This window comes from Amia ocellicauda, chromosome 9, assembly GCF_036373705.1.
Source record: "Amia ocellicauda isolate fAmiCal2 chromosome 9, fAmiCal2.hap1, whole genome shotgun sequence".
NCBI classification, from domain to species: Eukaryota; Metazoa; Chordata; class Actinopteri; order Amiiformes; family Amiidae; genus Amia; species Amia ocellicauda.
The window spans coordinates 35966583-35985930 of NC_089858.1; the positions used below are offsets into that span (position 1 = coordinate 35966583).

General features: G+C 48.7%; 1 protein-coding gene across 3 annotated transcripts in view; it reads left to right on the plus strand.

Moving 5' to 3' along the window:
- polm (polymerase (DNA directed), mu) overlaps positions 1–7046 on the plus strand; it is a 19540-nt gene extending 12494 nt beyond the window's left edge. For all 3 annotated transcript variants that reach the window (XM_066714300.1, XM_066714299.1, XM_066714301.1), the window contains 5 exons: positions 3128–3260; positions 3766–3868; positions 4294–4593; positions 5492–5575; positions 6028–7046. In XM_066714300.1, coding sequence (XP_066570397.1) covers positions 3128–3260; positions 3766–3868; positions 4294–4593; positions 5492–5575; positions 6028–6114 — 707 coding nt within the window. In that variant the 3' untranslated portion in view covers positions 6115–7046. The remainder of the gene's footprint in view (positions 1–3127; positions 3261–3765; positions 3869–4293; positions 4594–5491; positions 5576–6027) is intronic.
- Positions 7047–19348: the final 12302 nt, after the last annotated feature.

Genomic DNA, 19348 nt, shown 5'->3' on the forward strand with positions numbered 1-19348 from the left:
AGATTTTGATCCACCACCTTCTGGTCGTACAACTCCCTGTAGAAATCCCGCACCACTGTCTCAACAGCCTCTCTGCCCTCCACCTCTTGCCCCGAGGAGTCGATCATGGAGGACATTGCAGGCCGCCTCTCCTTCGTTTTCTTGAAGAAGAAGCGGCTGCATTTCTCATCGTCCTCCATGATGCGGACCCTGGAAAGGACCTTGATCTTCTCTTGCTCCTCCCGATAGAGGGCGGAGAGACTCAGTTTGACCCGGGCCACCTCCTCAGCTAGGTCGAAGCCTCTGAGCTGTAAAAGACTCAGGCGCTGGAGGCGGGCGTTTAGATGGAAATATCTCGCCCGCCTCTCGCGAGCTTTCCGTTTCCCCAGCTGAATGAAGTAGCCCTTGGTTCTTTTCTTCATCATCTCCCACCACTCTATGGGAGAATCAAAAAGGTCCTTCAGGGTCCTCCACTCCTCGAGGCGTCTGCTAAAGGTCTTAATCACACGAGGGTCATCGAGCAGAGAGGTGTTGAGCTTCCAGACCCCAGGCCCCGACTCCCGTGTGCTCGGAATGAGCACCTCTGTCGTCAGGAGCCTGTGGTCTGAAAAGAAGACCGCCTCCGAAGACATGGCGGTCCTCTCCAGTGGCTTGCTGAGGAGGACGAGATCTATCCTGGAGAAGGAGGAGCCAGAAGAACTCACCCAGGTGAACAAGGGGACCAGGTCCCGACCTGCGTCGCAGAGTTCAAAGTCCTCCACGAACGCAGCGAGGTCCCTGCTGGATCTATCGTTGCGGGGCTTACTCCGGTCTACATCCCTCAGAGCACAGTTGAAATCACCTGAAATGATAACTGGCAAGGTGCCGATCAGGAGCGGGCGTAGCTGAGGGAGAAAGAGGACTCTCTCTCTCTGGCTGGTGGGGGCATAGACATTGACCAGCCTCAATACAGCCCCCTTGTATTTAAAATCGAGGCTGGCCAGTCTGCCCGCCTCTATAACCTTGAATGTTTTAACTATTAAGAAGGGGTTTTTCAGGAGTACGGCAATCCCGTCCGCTCGGGACACATTGGACCCCGACCAGAAGGATTCTCCTAGGGTCCAAGTGTCCCGGAAATCTTTGTATTCTTTTTGGAACGGGATGCCGCACTCCTGCAAACAGATAATATCCGCCTTCATGCCAGCCAGAGAGTTTAAAACATCGGTCCTCTTTTTCACCTCAGCAATGCTCCTCACATTAATTGAAATAATGGTTAATGCCATAATGGCTGTGAGGGCAATTACCCGCTCCGTAACAATCATGTAAAGAAACCTTTCTCTTCCCCACTCCTCTCTTCTCCCTCACCTAGCTTAGCGCTAGCACCCATCATTTCAATCATTTGCCTCACCGCTTGATCCTCTAGGAAGACTATGGGGGGGGCTCGGCTCCCGCCACCCGGTAAGGCGGGCAAAACTCCACTGGGCTCAGGGCCCGTGGTGCTGGAGGTTCTCCCTGGTTCCTTTGAGGCCGAGGCCCGACGAACAGATGGCAGGGCAGAGGCTTTATGTACGACTGGGGAGAAAACTGTATAGACCCCGCTAGTCGTTCTTTTAACTAATGGTGGGGGAGGGGGTGGTCTCTCCCTTCCCGGCTGTCTGCCGCCGCAGGCCTCCTCCCCCAGCGCCAGTGACCTTGCCATCACGTCCCTGATGTCTTTCTGGGAAAGGACACTGGCGCCGACTCTCGTCTCCTGAGGACCTGCGGCTCTCCCACTACCGCCGGGAGGGCATACCTGACCCCTCCCCTGGGAGAGTCTCAGTTGTGGGGCAGGAGGAATGTTATTTCTAGGGGGCCTCTCATCTACCAGGCTGCCCACTCGGGGCAGTGGAGAAGGCCCACCGCTCTCCTCTCCGGAGTCAGAGTGGGGCGTATAGAAATTAGAGGGAGGGGACTCTGGAGCGGGGGAGGAGCCGGCAGGGGGGGGAGAATCTGCAGAATGAATCCTCTTTTTCATCATACCCCCCCTACCCATGCTCCTCTTCTCAGCCCTCCTTCTCTTCCCCGCTACCACTGTCCACTCTCCCTCTGCCTCCACTTCTGACCCAGAGTCAGAGAGGGAGCCTATGAGGCTCCTGAGGATTGTTTCCTCTCTACCCCCATCTTGGGGTATCACCTTTGGAGGAGCCTCCGCTTGGTTTTCTCTCTCTCCACCACCCCCGAGGGCCCGCGCCCTATTTGCATAGGAGGAGGGACAATTCCTAAAGAGGTGCCCTCCCCCACCGCACAGGTTGCAGGCCCTCTCCTGCTTGCAGGCCCTGGTCTGATGTTCCCCGCCGCAGACCTTGCACTTAACAACGGTACAGGCTGCGGCTAAATGACCCAGGGCCCCGCAGTTCCTACATAATTTGGGCATGCCATGATAAAAGACAAGCCCCCTATTTGCTCCTAATACCACGGTGCTTGGCAGGTGGCGTACTACTAAAAATAATAGTTATTAAAAACATAAATGAATGAATCATGAAGGTCAGTTTTTTGTATGAGGAAAAAGTCTTACATTTGGTAAAAGCATCTGGCGTGTCCCTCGCTGTGAGGGTTGGGGCAGTGCATTGTGGGCAACGGCCCCTTGAAGTTCTGCTACAAATGACAGGCACAGGAGAAGCGGCTACTGGGACTGGTCTGGTCTGGAGAGCCAGCACGCAGCCCGGCTGGAGAGGGATGGAGTGATGGATGGGAGGGAGAGGAAGGGCACCTTGGGTCTGAGTCCCAGGTTCCATGTGCAGATTAATAGTTTGACCTGGGAGGGGAGAGGGGATGGGGTATGAAATTACCTCAGGGCTATGGGAGTCCCTGCCGCTGTCTTGCACAGCAGCTCCCAGGACCCTTTCTGCACAGTGTTTGGAGTTCAAAGACTGCAATGATAAACGCACTGTCATTATCCCTGATATTGCCAATATAGGTAATTACTGCCTCTCAATTTAATTTGTTCTGCATTATATTTCAGCTCAATTCAATTTGAATAGGCTGCTTTAGGGGTCCAGATAGACAGAAATTAATTAATTTCAAAATCTAGAAAGATGTTTCATAATATTTTAGTAATATTTAATAATGTTTATTTAGTAGCATGTTTTCCTGTCTCTCTGTGGTCACACCCCTCTGCTCTCTCACGCAGGCGTGCGGCACTACAAACACCTCAGCATCCCGGTGACCAGGGCAGAGGCACGTGCCATTGAGCGGATTGTCAAAGAGGCAGTCCTTGCTGTCCTGCCGGGGGTGCAGCTCACTCTCACTGGAGGGTTCAGAAGGTGGGCAGAGACCCAAGCTGTGTTGGGGTGGCATGTATACGATTTTAACTTTAAATGTTTTCTTCTGGCTTTCATACCAGCTGCAGTACTCTGTCACTAAATTAATTTATTTTCTCACTAAAGCTTATTTAAGAAAATTTAATTACATGTTCATCTTTTTGTTTTGAAATACAGCTGACAGCTTAAAATACACTGCAGAGCTACTGGGAGGCTGCAGAGCTGTATTCAGTTCATCCAAGCTTTAGTAGCTGAGAGCTGGGTTGTCTAGAACAAAAAAAAGGGAAAAACAGAAGACGGTGCCTCCCCTGAGGAATGGATCTTGACATCCCTGTTCTAATGTGAGGAGGGAGCCGGTATTGACTTGCCTTTCACATAGAAGCGACTGTGAAGCAGAGATCAGGGACTGCAGGGAACGGGCTGCAGTTCTGTCATGCCGTCTCCAGTTGTATCACTATTTCAGTTTTCTTCCCTACCCCCACCCCCCCGTCTGTCTGTCTCCGTGTAGAGGGAAACAGACAGGCCACGATGTGGACTTCCTCATCACGCACCCCGAGGAGGGCAAGGAGGAAGGGCTTCTGCCCAAAGTCATCAGCTGGTTGGAAAGCCAGGTAAAGTGGAGGAGCCAAATAGGGCTTCCATTGCCACATGACCACGAGGAGGAACGTTCCTGAAACCCAAACACACAAACACAAACCGACTGCTTATACACAAAGAGTCTGAGTGGTGCAACGGAACAGCAGCCCCCAGCTGTAACTGTAGCATGCCTTTCACTGTAATTCGGTGCAACTGATTTTAATGTTTGAGCGTGTAAACAACAGGATGAGAACCCAGTTTTGTTCTCTACTCTCTAACCCTCCCCACCCACCACCACCAGTGAGTCTGAAATGTTGAGCTTGAAGGAGGTTGTGTTTTTATATAATACACAAAGCAAAGAGGCTTGACTGGCTGGCAGTACTGCTATCTGGGGCCAGGAGAACACAATGGGAGAACTGTGTGTCTGTCCCTGCTGATGCAGTCTCTCTCTCTCTCACAGGACCTCCTGCTATACAATAAGATGAACGAGAACTCGTATGGGGAGGCGAAGGAGCTGCACAGCCGCCCCGTGAGCAGCATGGATCGCTTTGAGAGGTGCTTCTCCATCTTCAGGCTGGACCAGCCTGCCTCCGGGACACAGCAGCCTGGGGCCTCGAGTGCCGGGGAGGCCCAGGGAAGTGCACCTCTCGGGGGGCAGGGTGCATGCGAGCCCCGGGGCTGGAAGGCCGTGCGTGTGGACCTGGTGGTGACGCCCATCAGTCAGTTTGCATTCGCCCTGCTAGGCTGGACTGGGTCACAGGTACTGCATCCAGGGCTTTGTTGCACTGGAAACTGAAAGAAAGCACAGTTAATTAGTATATTGTTTCCGCTCCTCATTTGCTGTGGGTCACTTCATGTTATATATTTTTTCACATATATAAAGTATAAATGTACTTTTTCTTAATATGAGATCTATTTGGTCTCCTTTGGCTGGAGAGTGTGCAAGTATAATCATTATTATTAATCTTCTCACAGATGACAAAATCTTCATGAGGTTTTTACAGTTTGAGACAAACTTCCCCAAAAACAAAGGAGACAAAGATTGACATGTGACTGGATTGCTGCAGCTGTGTTGGGCCACTCTACAGAAACAGCCTGTTGTGTCTGCAATCATGGACTTAATTATTTCACAACTGCAAATTATAATTCTTCATAAACAACCAGCTAATTTAGACAAGACAAACACGGTGATAGATAATAAAATGAAATAATTTGATAATTGCTTCTTTGTGATCTTGGGCTGAACCGGCAGCCCATTAAACAATGCTCTGACAGCTGCCGTGCCGTTGGACACGATGGATCTGTCTCGTGGATTTCGCCGTTATTATTGAGACAAATGGCCTATGGACACAGTGACAATTATGCTGTTCTAATTGCTCGTCACAGTCTCACAATCCGGTGTCACAAACTGGGGGAATCATGTGCTAATTACTCAATTATCCGCCTGCCTCAGGTTAATTAACAAACTGTGTTCCGGTTGCTGCCCCCAACCCTCTGTCCTCCTTTCCTCCTGTCTCTCTTCTCTCACTCATTTCCTGATGCTCTTGTGCCGTCTGTTTGTTCTTACTTTCCCCTGCTGTCACAGTCTTCATTCTTTTATTTATTAATTTATTTCCTACCTCTCCCCCTCCCTCTAACCCTCTGTCTCTGTCCTGCAGCACTTTGAGAGAGAGCTGCGCCGCTGGGCTGGGCAGGAGAAGCAGATGTCCCTGAACAGCCACGCTCTGTTTGACAGGAGGCAGGTAAGGATGAAACACTCACACACTCGCCCAAACACACACACACACACACACACACACACTCATACATACCCTGGGATAATGCAGACACACATTTCCTCTAAGACTGTAGCACGTACTATTACTAGATGTAAAACACAAGTAATTAAAAGGCAACATCAAAGATTAAACAAGTAAAAACTCCTCTATTCAAATTAAATCCTCAGAATGGGCCTTTAAAATCTTCTTGATTGCTATTTGAAGTAATAATACCCCCCCCTCCCCCAACACACACACACACACACACACACACGTGTTTGTACATACATATCCAATGTCAGCAGAGAAGCACGTGTTGTTTGTATGAACCTGTAATGAACACACACCTTATATTCTACAGTCAACCCACCTCCCTCTTGTGGATAATAATAGTAATAATAGTAGTAGTATTCTGATCTATCAATCTCTTGTCTCAGAAAAAGTTCCTGCCTGCCAGCTCAGAAGAGGAGATTTTCACCCATTTAGGACTGGACTATATCCCTCCATCTGAGAGGAACGCCTGAGCTCCCCTCTGACCTCTGACCTCCCCTTGCCACCCACACCCCCCACCGAGGGGGTCGTACAGCAGAGATGTCCCATATAAATGTCCAGAGTGGACCAGGACAATGTGATTGGCGTGTCCTATGTCACTCTTCCTATGGGGAGGACCGCGTGGAGTTTCCACAGCCGGAGCAGACGGGAGATTCCAGGCTCTCTCTGTACATTCCAGTCAGGCCTGCTGACGGAGACCGACTGAAGCTCATCGATCTAATCCCCGTTTAGCTTGGCTTTTATCTTTATATAAAAAATTGAAGGGGATGCTGAATTTGCAACTTTTATCGGAGGAAGTTGTTGTTGTCAGGCTTTTTCTGAGTCTGCGGCCCCCCCAGTGCAGGTTGCCAGGACCCCCAGGCAGCGGCGGAGACTCGTTTTATGTCGGGACCCGAAAGAAACGTTTCAACTTCTTCTCTCCAGTGTTCTTTATTTTATTTTTTATTGTAATTTATTTTCTGTTCTTTTTGGGGTTCGCGGCGATTCTCTTACTGGAAGCTGTTAATTCATGCCTGTCAGCTCTTTGTGAGACTGGGGAGGAGACGGACACTGCTGAAAGAGGCGAAAGCCGAAGTGTTTGCTCAGACTTGTCTCTTTCAGTTTGTCTACAGATTCGACTGGTTTCGTGTTTAGAGATCCAAAGGCAGTGTTTTTTTGTTTTGTTTTGTTTATTAAACAACGCGGTGTTATGAAAACTTTAGAGACTGCTGTGCTGAGGTTTTAAAATCCATTACTGAAGTGTCTTGGGGTGTCTGTTCCACATGATATGATCTCATTCCCCTCTCTCCGTCTCTCTCTCCGCTCCGGTTATGTAACGCCACTCAGTGGAGGGTGGAAACAGGGCCATGAAAAACTGAAGCTGAAGCCGATGGGAATAAAACCACAATAAACAACTGGGCCTGCACATTCCTTTCCTGTTCATTTTAAGTTCTTTTCCAGTCCAAACCCCTGTGCTTTGAAGGTTTGGAGATGTATATATTTAGCTATTTATTTTTTAGGCTTTGAATTGTGTTTGTTGTTTTGGGTGTTGGATTGCCTCTGTGCTGTGTTACAGGGTAAAGAGATGCTCCTTCTCTCTCTGGTGGGGGGGGGGGGGCACCTGCATTTCTCCTCACTTCTCTGCACATTTTCCAGTAACGGCTGTCTGCGGAGAAGGGACAGGGTGTCTGAGTCAGAATAACTCCTGTCACGCCTCTTCTCCACAGCAGTTTAGAGAGAGAGAGAGATGATTCACACCCTGCATGAAAACTTTGAGACGCTGCCCTCCCCCCTTTCCCTCCTGGAAAAGAAAAAAACAGCTCTCAGGACAGCTTGGGTCTGAGGTTAGAGTGCAGTGCAGTGCAGTGGTGCTGGTGGACCACTAGGTGGCACTGCCCATCACAGGAAGGAGTTCCCAGGTAGAATTGCGAATTCCAGAACACAACACACTTCGTACCAAAGCTAAAACGACAACCCAACAAACCGAAAAAATATATAAAAAAATACGTACGTTTGTTTTTCCTTTGGTATTCTTCTTGGACACTGGGTCCTGTTACCCGCTGTCCCGTGCGGGAGTGACATCAGCGCTGGCGGGACACATTTAGGCCTATGTGTGTTACTCAGTGTTGCTCGTGGGTGCGGATTGACATCGTGTTCCTAAAGAAAGATCATTGCTCATCTGGATATATTCTAGTACCTGCGTGAGAGTTGCTGTGAGTGCAGAGGGACCCGGTACCCTGTCCCAGTCTCCCCTCTCCACACACGTGTCCCCGTTTGTCCCTGTCTGTTCTGCATTGCCTCACCACCCCCTCCTGGTTAAAACACCCTGGGGACAAGAAATTAGACACCAGTAATGCTCCTCTGTTGATTTTGAGATGGGGGGGGGGGGAATTCTGATGTGTGTGTGTGGTGTGGTTCTCTCTCACCCTCCCTCCCTCTCTCTCTTTCCCTCTCCATTAACTTTCCTCCCCCTCTCTTGGTTTCCTTTCCTTTCCCTCCCTCCACCCCTTCCAGCCGTGCTAAAGAGGATCTGACCTCAGCGTGGGTCCCCTGCTGGGCCGGACGAGAGGAGACGTTGTCCAGTGTAATCTAAGACTGCTGCCACCGCTTGTCCCACAGAGCAACACCTTCGGCAGTGTATGGGGGACGGCCAAGTTCTTCTGTGAGGTTATTCTGTTAGGAATTTGCAAGGAAAAAATAACACAAATAAAAAAAAAAAAAAGTAAGTAAAAGGCCCTTGATGAATATTTGATCTGCTCTCCTCCGTGCCCTCGCCCTGCGTGCTGTAATATTGATGGAGACCTGGCCCCAACAGCAACACTCGGCAAAAGCCATTAACACAGCCGCTTTGACGCCACAGCCCCCCCTTCTCTCTTCCTCTCTCTCTCTCTCGCTCCCTCTCTCTCCTCCCAATTTACCCTCTTCAACCCTTGGCACTGCCTTCTCTCTCTCCTCAGTCTTCAGTTGCCATCAAGTGCCACATTCAGACCTCTGCAGTTTTGCATTTCAGATTCGTATGACTACTTAACGGCCTCCTGTAATGAATGCATAACACATGGGGCTTCTGGGTGTTACTGATAGATTTTTCACTTGAAAAGAGAGAAGAGAGGGACGGAGGAAAGGGAGGAGGGTTGTATGGCTGGGTTCATGCATGGGGATACAACTTCAATGTTATTGGTTATTAGACACCTCTTATCCAAAAGTGTTTCTCAGCATCACTGCTGCCCAGTCACTTGTGACAGGTGTATTTGTTCAAGGTGTTTCCTCTGGCACTAAAACTGGGTAGCAGAAAAAAGAATAGCTGCCCAGGTTCGAAACCATCGCATTCGGCTGTACCCAACTGTTACAGAAGCTAAGTTTTGCTTCAGATGAGAAGTAAGAGGAGTTTTTCAGGGGGAATGACTGACAGTCCGAGTGTAAAACCTTTCTCTCGTTGCTCAGATGTGTATAATTCTCCACTGTCCACATTGTCCCACACTGCTCTGGGTCTTTCTGAACCAGCTTCAAATTTTTACTTGGAGAGGTGCTAGGGTGGTGGGGTTGTGAGGCGGGGATGGTGATGAGGGAGGGGCAGGGGGGGGACCTTTAACATTAAACAGAGGGAAAACAAAATAGATTTGCACACCGTCTTGTTTTCCCGCCTGCTTTCTCAAGTGTATAATGGTGACAAACTAAGTGGCTGCTCTCCCGGCAGGTGGAGAGCGGCTAGCGGAGTGAACGCAGCATCTGAAACTAAACAGCAGAGAACGAGGGCTCTGTTTTACATGATGGGGGAGCGATGGAGGACGATTTAACCTGACATGGAGACCAAGGGGAGCGCGCTGACAGCATTTGCTCTGGGAAAGCTCCAACGATCTTGTTGCCGATCAAATGTGAACGCAGATAACGGAAGAAAAAAACAAGATGTGGAGATGGAGAGCGAGAGAGAGAGAGGCTCAGTGGGGTCTCGGGGGAAGAGAGCGAAAGCTAGGTCATGTTCCTGACAGATCATGGCTAATTTTTGATATGCATCTGAATTATTCATCAGCTTTCTCGCTTGGAGAGTTTTTATTTTTGAGCTTGTTTTTAGTGTTTTTCTCACTTGCAGCAGTGGGAGTCTTAAACAAAGGACACGCCGCCGGCCTTCTCCCTCACAGCAAAGAGCCGCTTACACAGTAAACCCACAGACATGGATTACCCAGCATCCCCTCCTCAGACGAACACACCTCCTGGGCCTGCTTCCCACTCTACCCCAGAGTCGTAATTGGTTAATTGAACTAGCCAGGCCCTGAATTGGCCTAATACAGCCCGCGTCCTGCAGCAGGTCTAATGCAGGCGATGCTATAAAGACCGATCTTGATTTGAAGAGCTCTGCACTTGGCCCTGCTCACAAACACCCCCACCCCCAAGTCGGCAGGTATCTCTGGAGACGATGAGCTTACGGTGGTATGAGCGAGGAGGGTAATTCACCACACCGGCCTCACAGAACCAGCCAACCTGCAAACACAGACGCTGTGAACCAGAAAAGACTGATTGTGAAATCAAGTGTGCTGAGTCCCAAGGAGTTTATTTTTCCCCCTATATATATATATGTATATAAATATGTAGTATATCTGATATATAGTACATACCAGCTGCAGCAGCCTTAATACATAAATAAATGTTAGTGCCATTGGGTGTTTGCGTCTCATCTTAAATATAACATAAAACGGCTGGTAAATTTAGGATGATGTTAAAGTTTTATGGGCCGGTGAATGAGTCATGGATGGAGAACACCTGCAGAGAGAGAGAGAGAGAGAGAGAGAGAGAGAACAAACATGTACAGTAAGGGCTGGATGTTAACTAAGCAGGGAAAGATGTAGCTGTAAAAGACACAACCGCACTGCTGCACTGGGCCTTGATATCTCTGTGTGGGATAAGCAGGGGAGTGGGGGGGGCACTAAAACCACAGTGTGACTTCCCTGGGAGTGGGGGGGGGGGTATTAGCGCAGCCTCTATCTTCTCTAGAGGCTGCTCCCCTTCAACACTCTCTGTGACACCCATGGACATCTCAGACCACCACTTCATTTCCTTCTCCCTTTCCCTCCCGTCCCTCCCTGCCCCACCCACTCCCTCTGTCACCTTCCGCCGTAATCTCCGCTCTGTCTCCCCCTCTACCCTTGCCTCCACTGCCCTCACTCTCTTACCTTCCATTGACTGTTTTTCCCATCTATCTGTCAACTGTGCTACCTCCTCTTTGTTCTCCTCCCTCACCTCCTCCCTTGACTCTCTCTGTCCTCTCACGTCTCGTCCTGCCCATCCCTCCCCTCCTCAGCCTTGGCTCTCTGCTGTTCTCCGCGCAACCCAAACTAGTCTGCGTGCCACCGAACAGAAGTGGAAAAGGACCAAACTCCCAGCTGCCCTCTAAGTCTACCGCTCTCTACTGTCCACATTCTCGTCCTCTCTCACCTCAGCCAAGAAGTCTTACTTCCAATCTCTCTTCAAATCCACTGTCAACAACCCCCACAAACTCTTCTCGACCTTCTCCTCCCTCCTTGCCCCCCCTCCCCCTCCTCCTCCCCCATCTCTCACTGCTGATGATTTCGCCTCCTTCTTCTCCTCCAAGATTGCAGACATCCACAGGCTCTTCACTACTGCACCCTCATCTCCCATAACACAAAACCTCCCACCGATCTAGCTTCCTTTTCTTCATTCTCACCCCTCTCAGATGCTGAAGTTTCTGTTCTCCTCCTACATCACAAACCCACAACGTGTGCCCTGGACCCTATCCCTTCTTGTCTCTTCCAAGCAACCGCTCCTGATCTCCTCCCCTTCATCTCCTCCCTCCTCAACTCCTCCCTCCTCTCTGGCTGTTTCCCCTCTGCATTTAAACAAGCTGCTGTCATCCCACTGCTCAAGAAACCAACCCTTGATTCCACCTCTCCTCAGAACTACCGCCCTGTCTCCCTACTCCTCTTCCTCTCCAAGACTCTCGAGCGGGCGGTCCACGTCAGCTCTCGGAATTTCTGTCCCATCACTCACTCCTTGATCCTCTGCAATCCGACTTCCGCACAGCTCACTCCACTGAGACGGCTCTCCTGGCAGTCACTGACTCCCTCAGCTGTGCTCAGGCGGCCTCCCTCTCCTCAGTCCTCATCCCCCTTGACCTCTCCGCAGCATTTGACACCGTTGATCACTCCATCCTCCTCTCCTGCCTCGCTGACCTTGGAATCTCTGGGACTGCTCTCACCTGGTTCTCCTCCTACCTCTGTGACCGGTCCTACCAAGTGACATGGCGAGGCTCCTCATCCACCCCCCAGCCTCTCCTCACAGGCGTTCCCCAAGGCTCCGTCCTGGGCCCGCTCCTGTTCTCTCTCCACACTCGCTCCCTGGGCCCCCTCATCACATCCCATGGTTTCTCCTACCACTTCTACGCTGATGATGCCCAGATCTTCCTGTCTTTTCCCTCTCCTGACCCTCTCATCCCCTCTTGCATCTCTTCCTGCTTGTCTGCTATTTCCGCCTGGATGCACTCGCACCACCTCAAGCTCAACCTCTCCAAATCGGATCTCCTCTTTTCCCCCCACTCTTCCTCACCTTCTGCTGACCTCCCCATCTCGATCCCCTTGGAATCTAGGAGTCACCCTCGATCCTGCGCTCTTCTACACACAGCACATCACCACGCTGACGCGCACCTGTATATTCTTCCGGAGCAACATACGCCGGATCCGTCCCTTCCTCACCTACTCGACTACTCGACTCAGCTACTCGTCCAGTCACTGGTCCTCTCCCGCCTGGACTACTGCAACCCCCTCCTGGCCGGCCTGCCTGCATCTAAGACCCGCCTGCTCCAGCTCAGCTCTGCGGCTCGTCTGGTATTCTCTCTGCCCCGATTCGCACACGCTACTCCACTGCTCCTCTCCCTCCACTGGCTCCCGATAGCGGCACGCATTCAGTTCAAGACACTGACCCTCACCTACTGCTGTCTCGACCACACTGCACCAAGCTACCTTCAGACCCTCGTCTCTCCATACATCCCCTCCAGACCACTGCGTTCCCCCAGTGCCAGAAGACTAACTCTGCTTCCTCTCCACTCTCCTTCCTCCAGAGCCGCTCCTTCTCATCCCTGGCCCCTAAATGGTGGAACGACCTGCCCACCGAATTCAGCCCTCGTCTGTAACCCTACATCTTGACAGCACTTAGCTTTCACCGTCCAGGATGTAGGACCTCACTTACTGTACTTGTGTAAATTGTAAATTGGAATTTGTAAAATGTATTTTTCTGAATTGCTGTTTTAGCTAAATTGATTTTGTTATGATTGATGCCTTGTACTTCACTGTATTTTTGCACTTATGTTGTAAGTCGCCCTGGATAAGGGTGTCTGCCAAGAAATAATAATAATAATAATAATAATAATAATAATATTAATAATGGCATGGGAGAAGGGGGGTTCAGGAGGTGTCGGGTGCCGTATGAATTCCAGCCCTGAAACCAATGGGCTGCTGGCTAACACACTGTGCCAGCAGAGGCAGGAAAGTGCCTGGGGGGTTAGGAGTGTGTGTGTGTGTGTGGGGGGTAACTGTAGCAGATTGACTTCACTGTAGCCCTAACACAACACTCAACTGCTTTTTCTTCTTCTTTTAATTATTAATTTATTATGATTGTTTTGGCATGGCACGTTAGATGATTTTTTAGATGAAAGCGAACTTTACTGACATAAAACGGAGAAGAAGAAAAAAGGAAACGTCTGAAACCGTACTCTTGCATAATTATTCATTTCAAGGGCTGCGAGGGAATCCGCTACTTTGCTGCGGTCTCTTATCGTGTTTACAGGTGTCTGCCGTGAAGGAATCCGTTTCTGTGGCTTCTGGGCTGGCTCTCCTGGGTGTTGCATGCTGGGGGGGTTTGTTGGTTTTACCTCCTGTGTGTCTGATCCGGCGATGAGTGGCGTGTGAGGATGAGGCATGGCAGGGAGAAGAGGAGTGGGGAGAGGGGGAAGAGGAGTGAGCAGGAGTGAGGAGAGAGGGAGAAGAGGAGTGAGCAGCAGTGAGTAGAGGAGAGAGAGAGAACAGAGTGGTGAGAGAGGGAGAAGAGGAGTGAGGAGAGGGAGAAGAGGAGGGAACTTTTGATTCCTGGTTTAAGATGATGGAAGGCCCTGCACATTGGCCACCTGTATATATAATTATATATATATATATATATATATATATATATATATATATATATATATCTTTCCCATTTGTGTGACTTCTGGTCTCCCACACCTTAGACACTTCCCTGAGCTTCTCTGCTTTTGCGCTGTGATTTGTGTTGCTCTTCTCTGTGTTTTGAAGCCCCATTCCCAGCTGCAAGAACAACCTCCCTCCATTCTGGGCAAATGTGCTTACACTTCCAAACTGAGCGCACTGGCCTGATCCTGCCGCCCCCCCCCCCCAACCCCATCCCCGCCGTGTCTCTCAGCGGGGGGCGCAGGCAGCACCGAGCTCGGGGCGATCGAGGAGAACAGCCGAAATGACACACTACCCTTGAATATTAATACGGCGGGACCTCGGTTTAAGGGCCGTGCAGCGTGCAGTCTTTTGCCATTAGGCTGCGAAGGGAAGAAACATGAAAGATAATTGGCGCCAAGAGCGTGACAAGCGAGCAAATATTTAAAGGAGCTGCAGCTTGCGGGAAATGGGACCTTTTGGCTTCCCAGCTCACCAAATAAGGTTGTGGCAGCATTGCAATCTGGAGGAAGAAGGGAAGAGGGGAAGAGGGGGTGGGACAAAAGTACATAATTGTGTTGTTTGTATGTTTGGTTTTATTAATTAAAAAACATTTGATAAAAAACTAGGTTAGATGCCCAACTTTTAGCACACCCTTCCCAGCATACTATACACCCACGTGTGTCCACCTCATCTCAAGTACTGCAGTCTCGCACATCCCCACTGGACAGGCTGAGACACGCACGACCCGGCTGAGATCCACAGCAGTTTGGCCCCGGGTTTAAAGTACTGTCACATTAATCAGTTGCAGTGCAAAGATGGAGACAAACATTGGAGCTAGTGTGTGTGTGTGAAACCTAACCCACCCCGTCAGCCTGCTCCAGTCTGCCTGAGAGCTGAACTCAAGCCTCCACAGACTGGGCCACAGGGAGGAGCGCTACGGATGAAAATGAATAGTGTTTGCACACAGGAGAGCAGGCAGGAGGGAGGAGGGAAGGCTCTTTCCAGGGCTGTATTGATTGATCGGATTGCTGTAAATGTTCTTTAATTTTTGCTGAGATCCCGTGGCAGCCCAGGAGCTCCCCTGACAGGCTTGCAGGGCCGCAGCTCAGCGCACCGCCCTCTGCCCGCCGCAAATTGCTTTTCTGATCGCCTGAGGAATAGGAGCCCGAGACGCTCGCTCTAACGGCAGGTAATTAGCCTGGCTGCACAGGCATCCCGAGCAAGGTCTCATGCAGTCATAGCCCTTCTCTCCCTCCACACACACTACACACTCACGCTCGGGCACTCACACACTCACACACACTCACACTACACACTCACACACTACATACACACACTACACACACACACACACTGCACACTCATACTACATTATACTCACACACACTACACTCTCACACACACACTACACATTCACACTACATACTCACACGACTGCCAAATATGTGGTCAGTGACACCTCTTGGCGTTTCTGCATTGGTATAATCTGTATGTATTTTACAGCATGTTGGTTTTTTTTAGGGTTCAAAGGCTAGAAAATCAACTTCATTATTCATTCATGCGTCATAAAGATTTAATAAGCTGAAACTCTACAACGCTTCATTAAGGAGCACAACGAAATTCGGGATGATCAATTTATGATAGTTTTTTTTAAGGTTTGGGTGTTTCGGTGTGTTAATTAGCATAACCGGTCCCTCGTTAAAAGTATCCAGTCACCCAGGGATTTCTCAAACACCAAGGATAGTGTAAAATTGCAACACGCCACGGGTAAGATCTGAGCTCGGGGCTGGCCTGATATTAATTTCAATAACGTTAATGAGGAATCAAATGGGTGTGAAGAGGAATCAAGTGATATCAGAGCTCTTTCATGGGAGCTCGTTATTTTAATATATGCAGTGGTTGCTACCAAGGGGATCCACAGCCCCAGCTAATAACCTGAATCCACACATCGGACGTTTGGAGAGAAATTGCCAACAGAAACGGCCCCTGGTGGGTGCACTCTGCTACTGCCCCTTTGCTGATTTACACTGGGCAGTTGCATAAATTGATTCAAGCCTAATTTCCCTCCTTGGCTTTAACCCTTCAGTGGAAAAGGTGCCTTTAACACTTAGAAGCTGATGCTCCGGTTAAAGGGGGAAATAAATTAATAAATCGATAGGCAGCTCCACTGTTCAATAATGCAGTGGTTTACGCATTTTGAGGGTCCCAGCTGCTCCCTAAACAATGTTCTTTGGTACATCCCTCGGTTTGCATTTCTTCCTCCCTCTGTTTATCTGTTTCTTCTGATCTAACACTCATCTGTACCTTATTCCCTTGCTATCCCCCCTCGCTCCTGTTGCCCTAGAGTCAGGCCCCTGCTCTGTGTTGTGCCGCTGCATTTTGATCCTCCAGTGAAGACTTTATTAATTCCCCTAAATTCACAGTTGACCTTCTATTCATCTCCCCCCACTTATAGACACACACTCTTATTAACATGGAGAGAGAGAGAGAAAGACAGAGGGAGGGAGGGAGGGAGAGAGAAAGGCTAAGCTTAAATTGTCCAGACATACATCTCTTCTTCCCTCTTGAATTTAACTGAATGGCTTTTTGGGGGGAGGGTCTGGAGCTGTGCTGTCCAGCAGGTAAATTCAGTACAGTGAATAATCCTGGACGATCACAGCTGGGGAGACAACATTAAACACCGTCCTGGAGGGGCCTCCACCCAGCAGGGCTTCAGCCCCTCTGTGCACTCCCACCCCTCTCAGAAATGGGGAATCAGAGTCACACTGGATCTGTTTATACTACCATGAGAACGAATTAGGGAGCGGAGAGCTCAGGGTGAAACAGAAAACCTGGAGACACTGCGGCCCATCCTGGACCATGACTTGAGCACACACACACACACACATATATATATATATATATATATATATATATATATATATATATATATATATATATATATATATATAGTGTATACAGTACACAAATATACATCACGATACAGGGTATCACAGTGACATGCTGGCAAATAAGCAGGAAACAAAATCCACACGCATTGCCTAAGATTAACCTACTTCCACTGCCTTGTCTATGACGACGCATACTTAAAAGAAGAGAGATTGGGATATTTGTTTATTAACCCCCCTGTATGTTAATGAGTGTTCTGCAAAGCTGGTGATTAATACAAGAAATTTGGCCTAGCATCAAGCCCCCCCTCCTTTTTATTTATTTAATTTTCTTCTTGCATTAGTAAGAGGAAGCTTTAGGACACACAGTAAATCCCCAACACGTCCTATTATGAAAATGAATAAAGGAATGAATAAATAAATAAACATATTTATTTATTTTAAAAAGAAAGTTGTTGAGTAAAGGGCTGCACAAGGAGCTGCCTCTTTGGGGGGGGGGGGGGGGGGGGGAGGAGATGACAGAGTGGCATTTCGCACATGCAGCCGCGCTGACAATGCCAACACCAGCGATGATGAAGATGATAACAATGGCAATTAGTGACAGCAGCTCTGAGTATAAGAGCCGGCTGTTCTGGAGAAGGAGTGTTTCGACAAAGCTGGGGATGAGAGGCAGGCGGGCTGAGAGGATGCACCGCATGTTTGAAGGAGAGCAGGATAGCGAGCCGAGCGCACCCCCTGCAGAGAGCTCGCAGAGAGGGGCTTTTTTCCTTTTTTCCTTTCTTTTTTAGTATTTAATGCGCAGTAATCCCAGAGCTGGGGAACTGAGGATGAGAGCCGCGGGGGGGGGTAACAAAGCGAATAGGGTGGTGGAGGGGGGGGCGGTCTTTGAAAGTTAAAATAGCACAGGGGGGCTTAGTTTCCATCTTCCAAACACACAGCCAGTCACCCTCCCCACCACCACCACCACCACCACCACCTTCCCCCCCTTCCCTTCCCTTCCCTTTCCCTCTCTCTCCCTCCTCCCACCTGCTCACGACGGCAGAGCGCTCCGCCTGGCTTGACACTGGGGGGCTGAGATGCTCGTACTCCTTTTCTTTTTCCGCCCTGTTCAGTTCTTCCCAACGCTTATGCAGAGGAGATAAATTGTTAAAAAGGTGCCACAGCAATTATTACAACAACAATCAGAGAAATCCTACTGCTGTTACTTTTATGACAACTACTACTTCTACTACATGTAAAATAAATCAATACATGAATAATCTAGACAAAGCTGAGTAAAACCTTGGCAGGGCACAACCGGAGGGCATGCTTGGTCACAGGGGGAGTAAACTGTGAAGTTGGGCCCCCATCCACTTGTTGCCCTAGTGCCCTAGTTTGTAGATGGATGCCGACACAGGTGGTCGATAGGTGGTGCATGCCCCAAGGTCAACACACCTGTTCTGCAGATGTTTGAGGAGAATTTACCTTTGCCTTGGGTTTGGACTGAAGACAAGGATGTGTGATTACTTGGTTTAAGGACAATAATGGAACTATTGGGTTATGGGTTTGTCACTTTTATCGTTTTATCACTTGGGCAACTAACCAACTAGTAAATCAATTAATCAATGATAATGTTTATCATTATTTAAGAAGGGAAATCAACTGAGAACAGATTCGGGTTGTCCATAGTCTGGACTCAGAGACTTACAGAATAGGCTAAAAGGAAAATGACACCGTGGGGGGAAGGGGGGGACGAGTCAACAACAACCCTCAAATCAGTCAACTGATAAATCAATAAATAAGAAAAACACACAAACTGATAAAGGGCTTCCACCACATTCCACCGCTGGGGTTTTGATTCAATCTGACATTTATGTCTATGTATGTTTATATTCAAACCAATAGATAACTAGCTCAGCTGCATTATTCTACACATACCGTATTTATATATATATATATATATATATATATATATATATATATATATATATATATATATATATATGTAGAGATGTGCATTCAATCAAACTGGCAGGAGTACTTCTGTTGAAACCATTGCGCACAACCTGCCTGACAAACCAAATTAAATCTGCCTATCTGATATTCCAGCACAGTTCATCTCCGCCAGTCCTCCCAGGGGAATCCCCAGCCTGAGACCAGTTGCTCCCAGTCACCACGAGCCCAACATCAGCCCCTGATTCCCAGCATGCAGCACTCACCCCCTGCAGCTACACCCAGAGTCACCGCCCTGACAGATTAAATAAAACTCCTAGCTTTTGTTTTTTTGATTATTTAATATTTTCTAACTTCCTGAATCTCTTTTTAATAAACAAATACATACATCAATAAATAGCAACAATAAAAAGAATAATAATAATAATATCTTCACACCCTATTAGCCTATCGCACATTATTTTGAAACACTTTTTCAGTTGCCCTTGTTAGTATTGCTGAAATTCCCAGGCACTTCAGAATATCACAGATATGTCATAAACAATACAGGCATTCACTCTGTTGTCTGTTGTGTTTGTATCCAAAATAAAAATCAGTTTTTAAGCATGTCTGTTCACAGGGATTTGTTACAGTGTGTGTGTGTGAGAGAGAGTGTGAGTGTGTGTGTTTGATTGAGAGAATATGCTGGCAGGATTCTAACATGAGCACCAAGCAAATATTAATTTAGCACATGCGTGAAA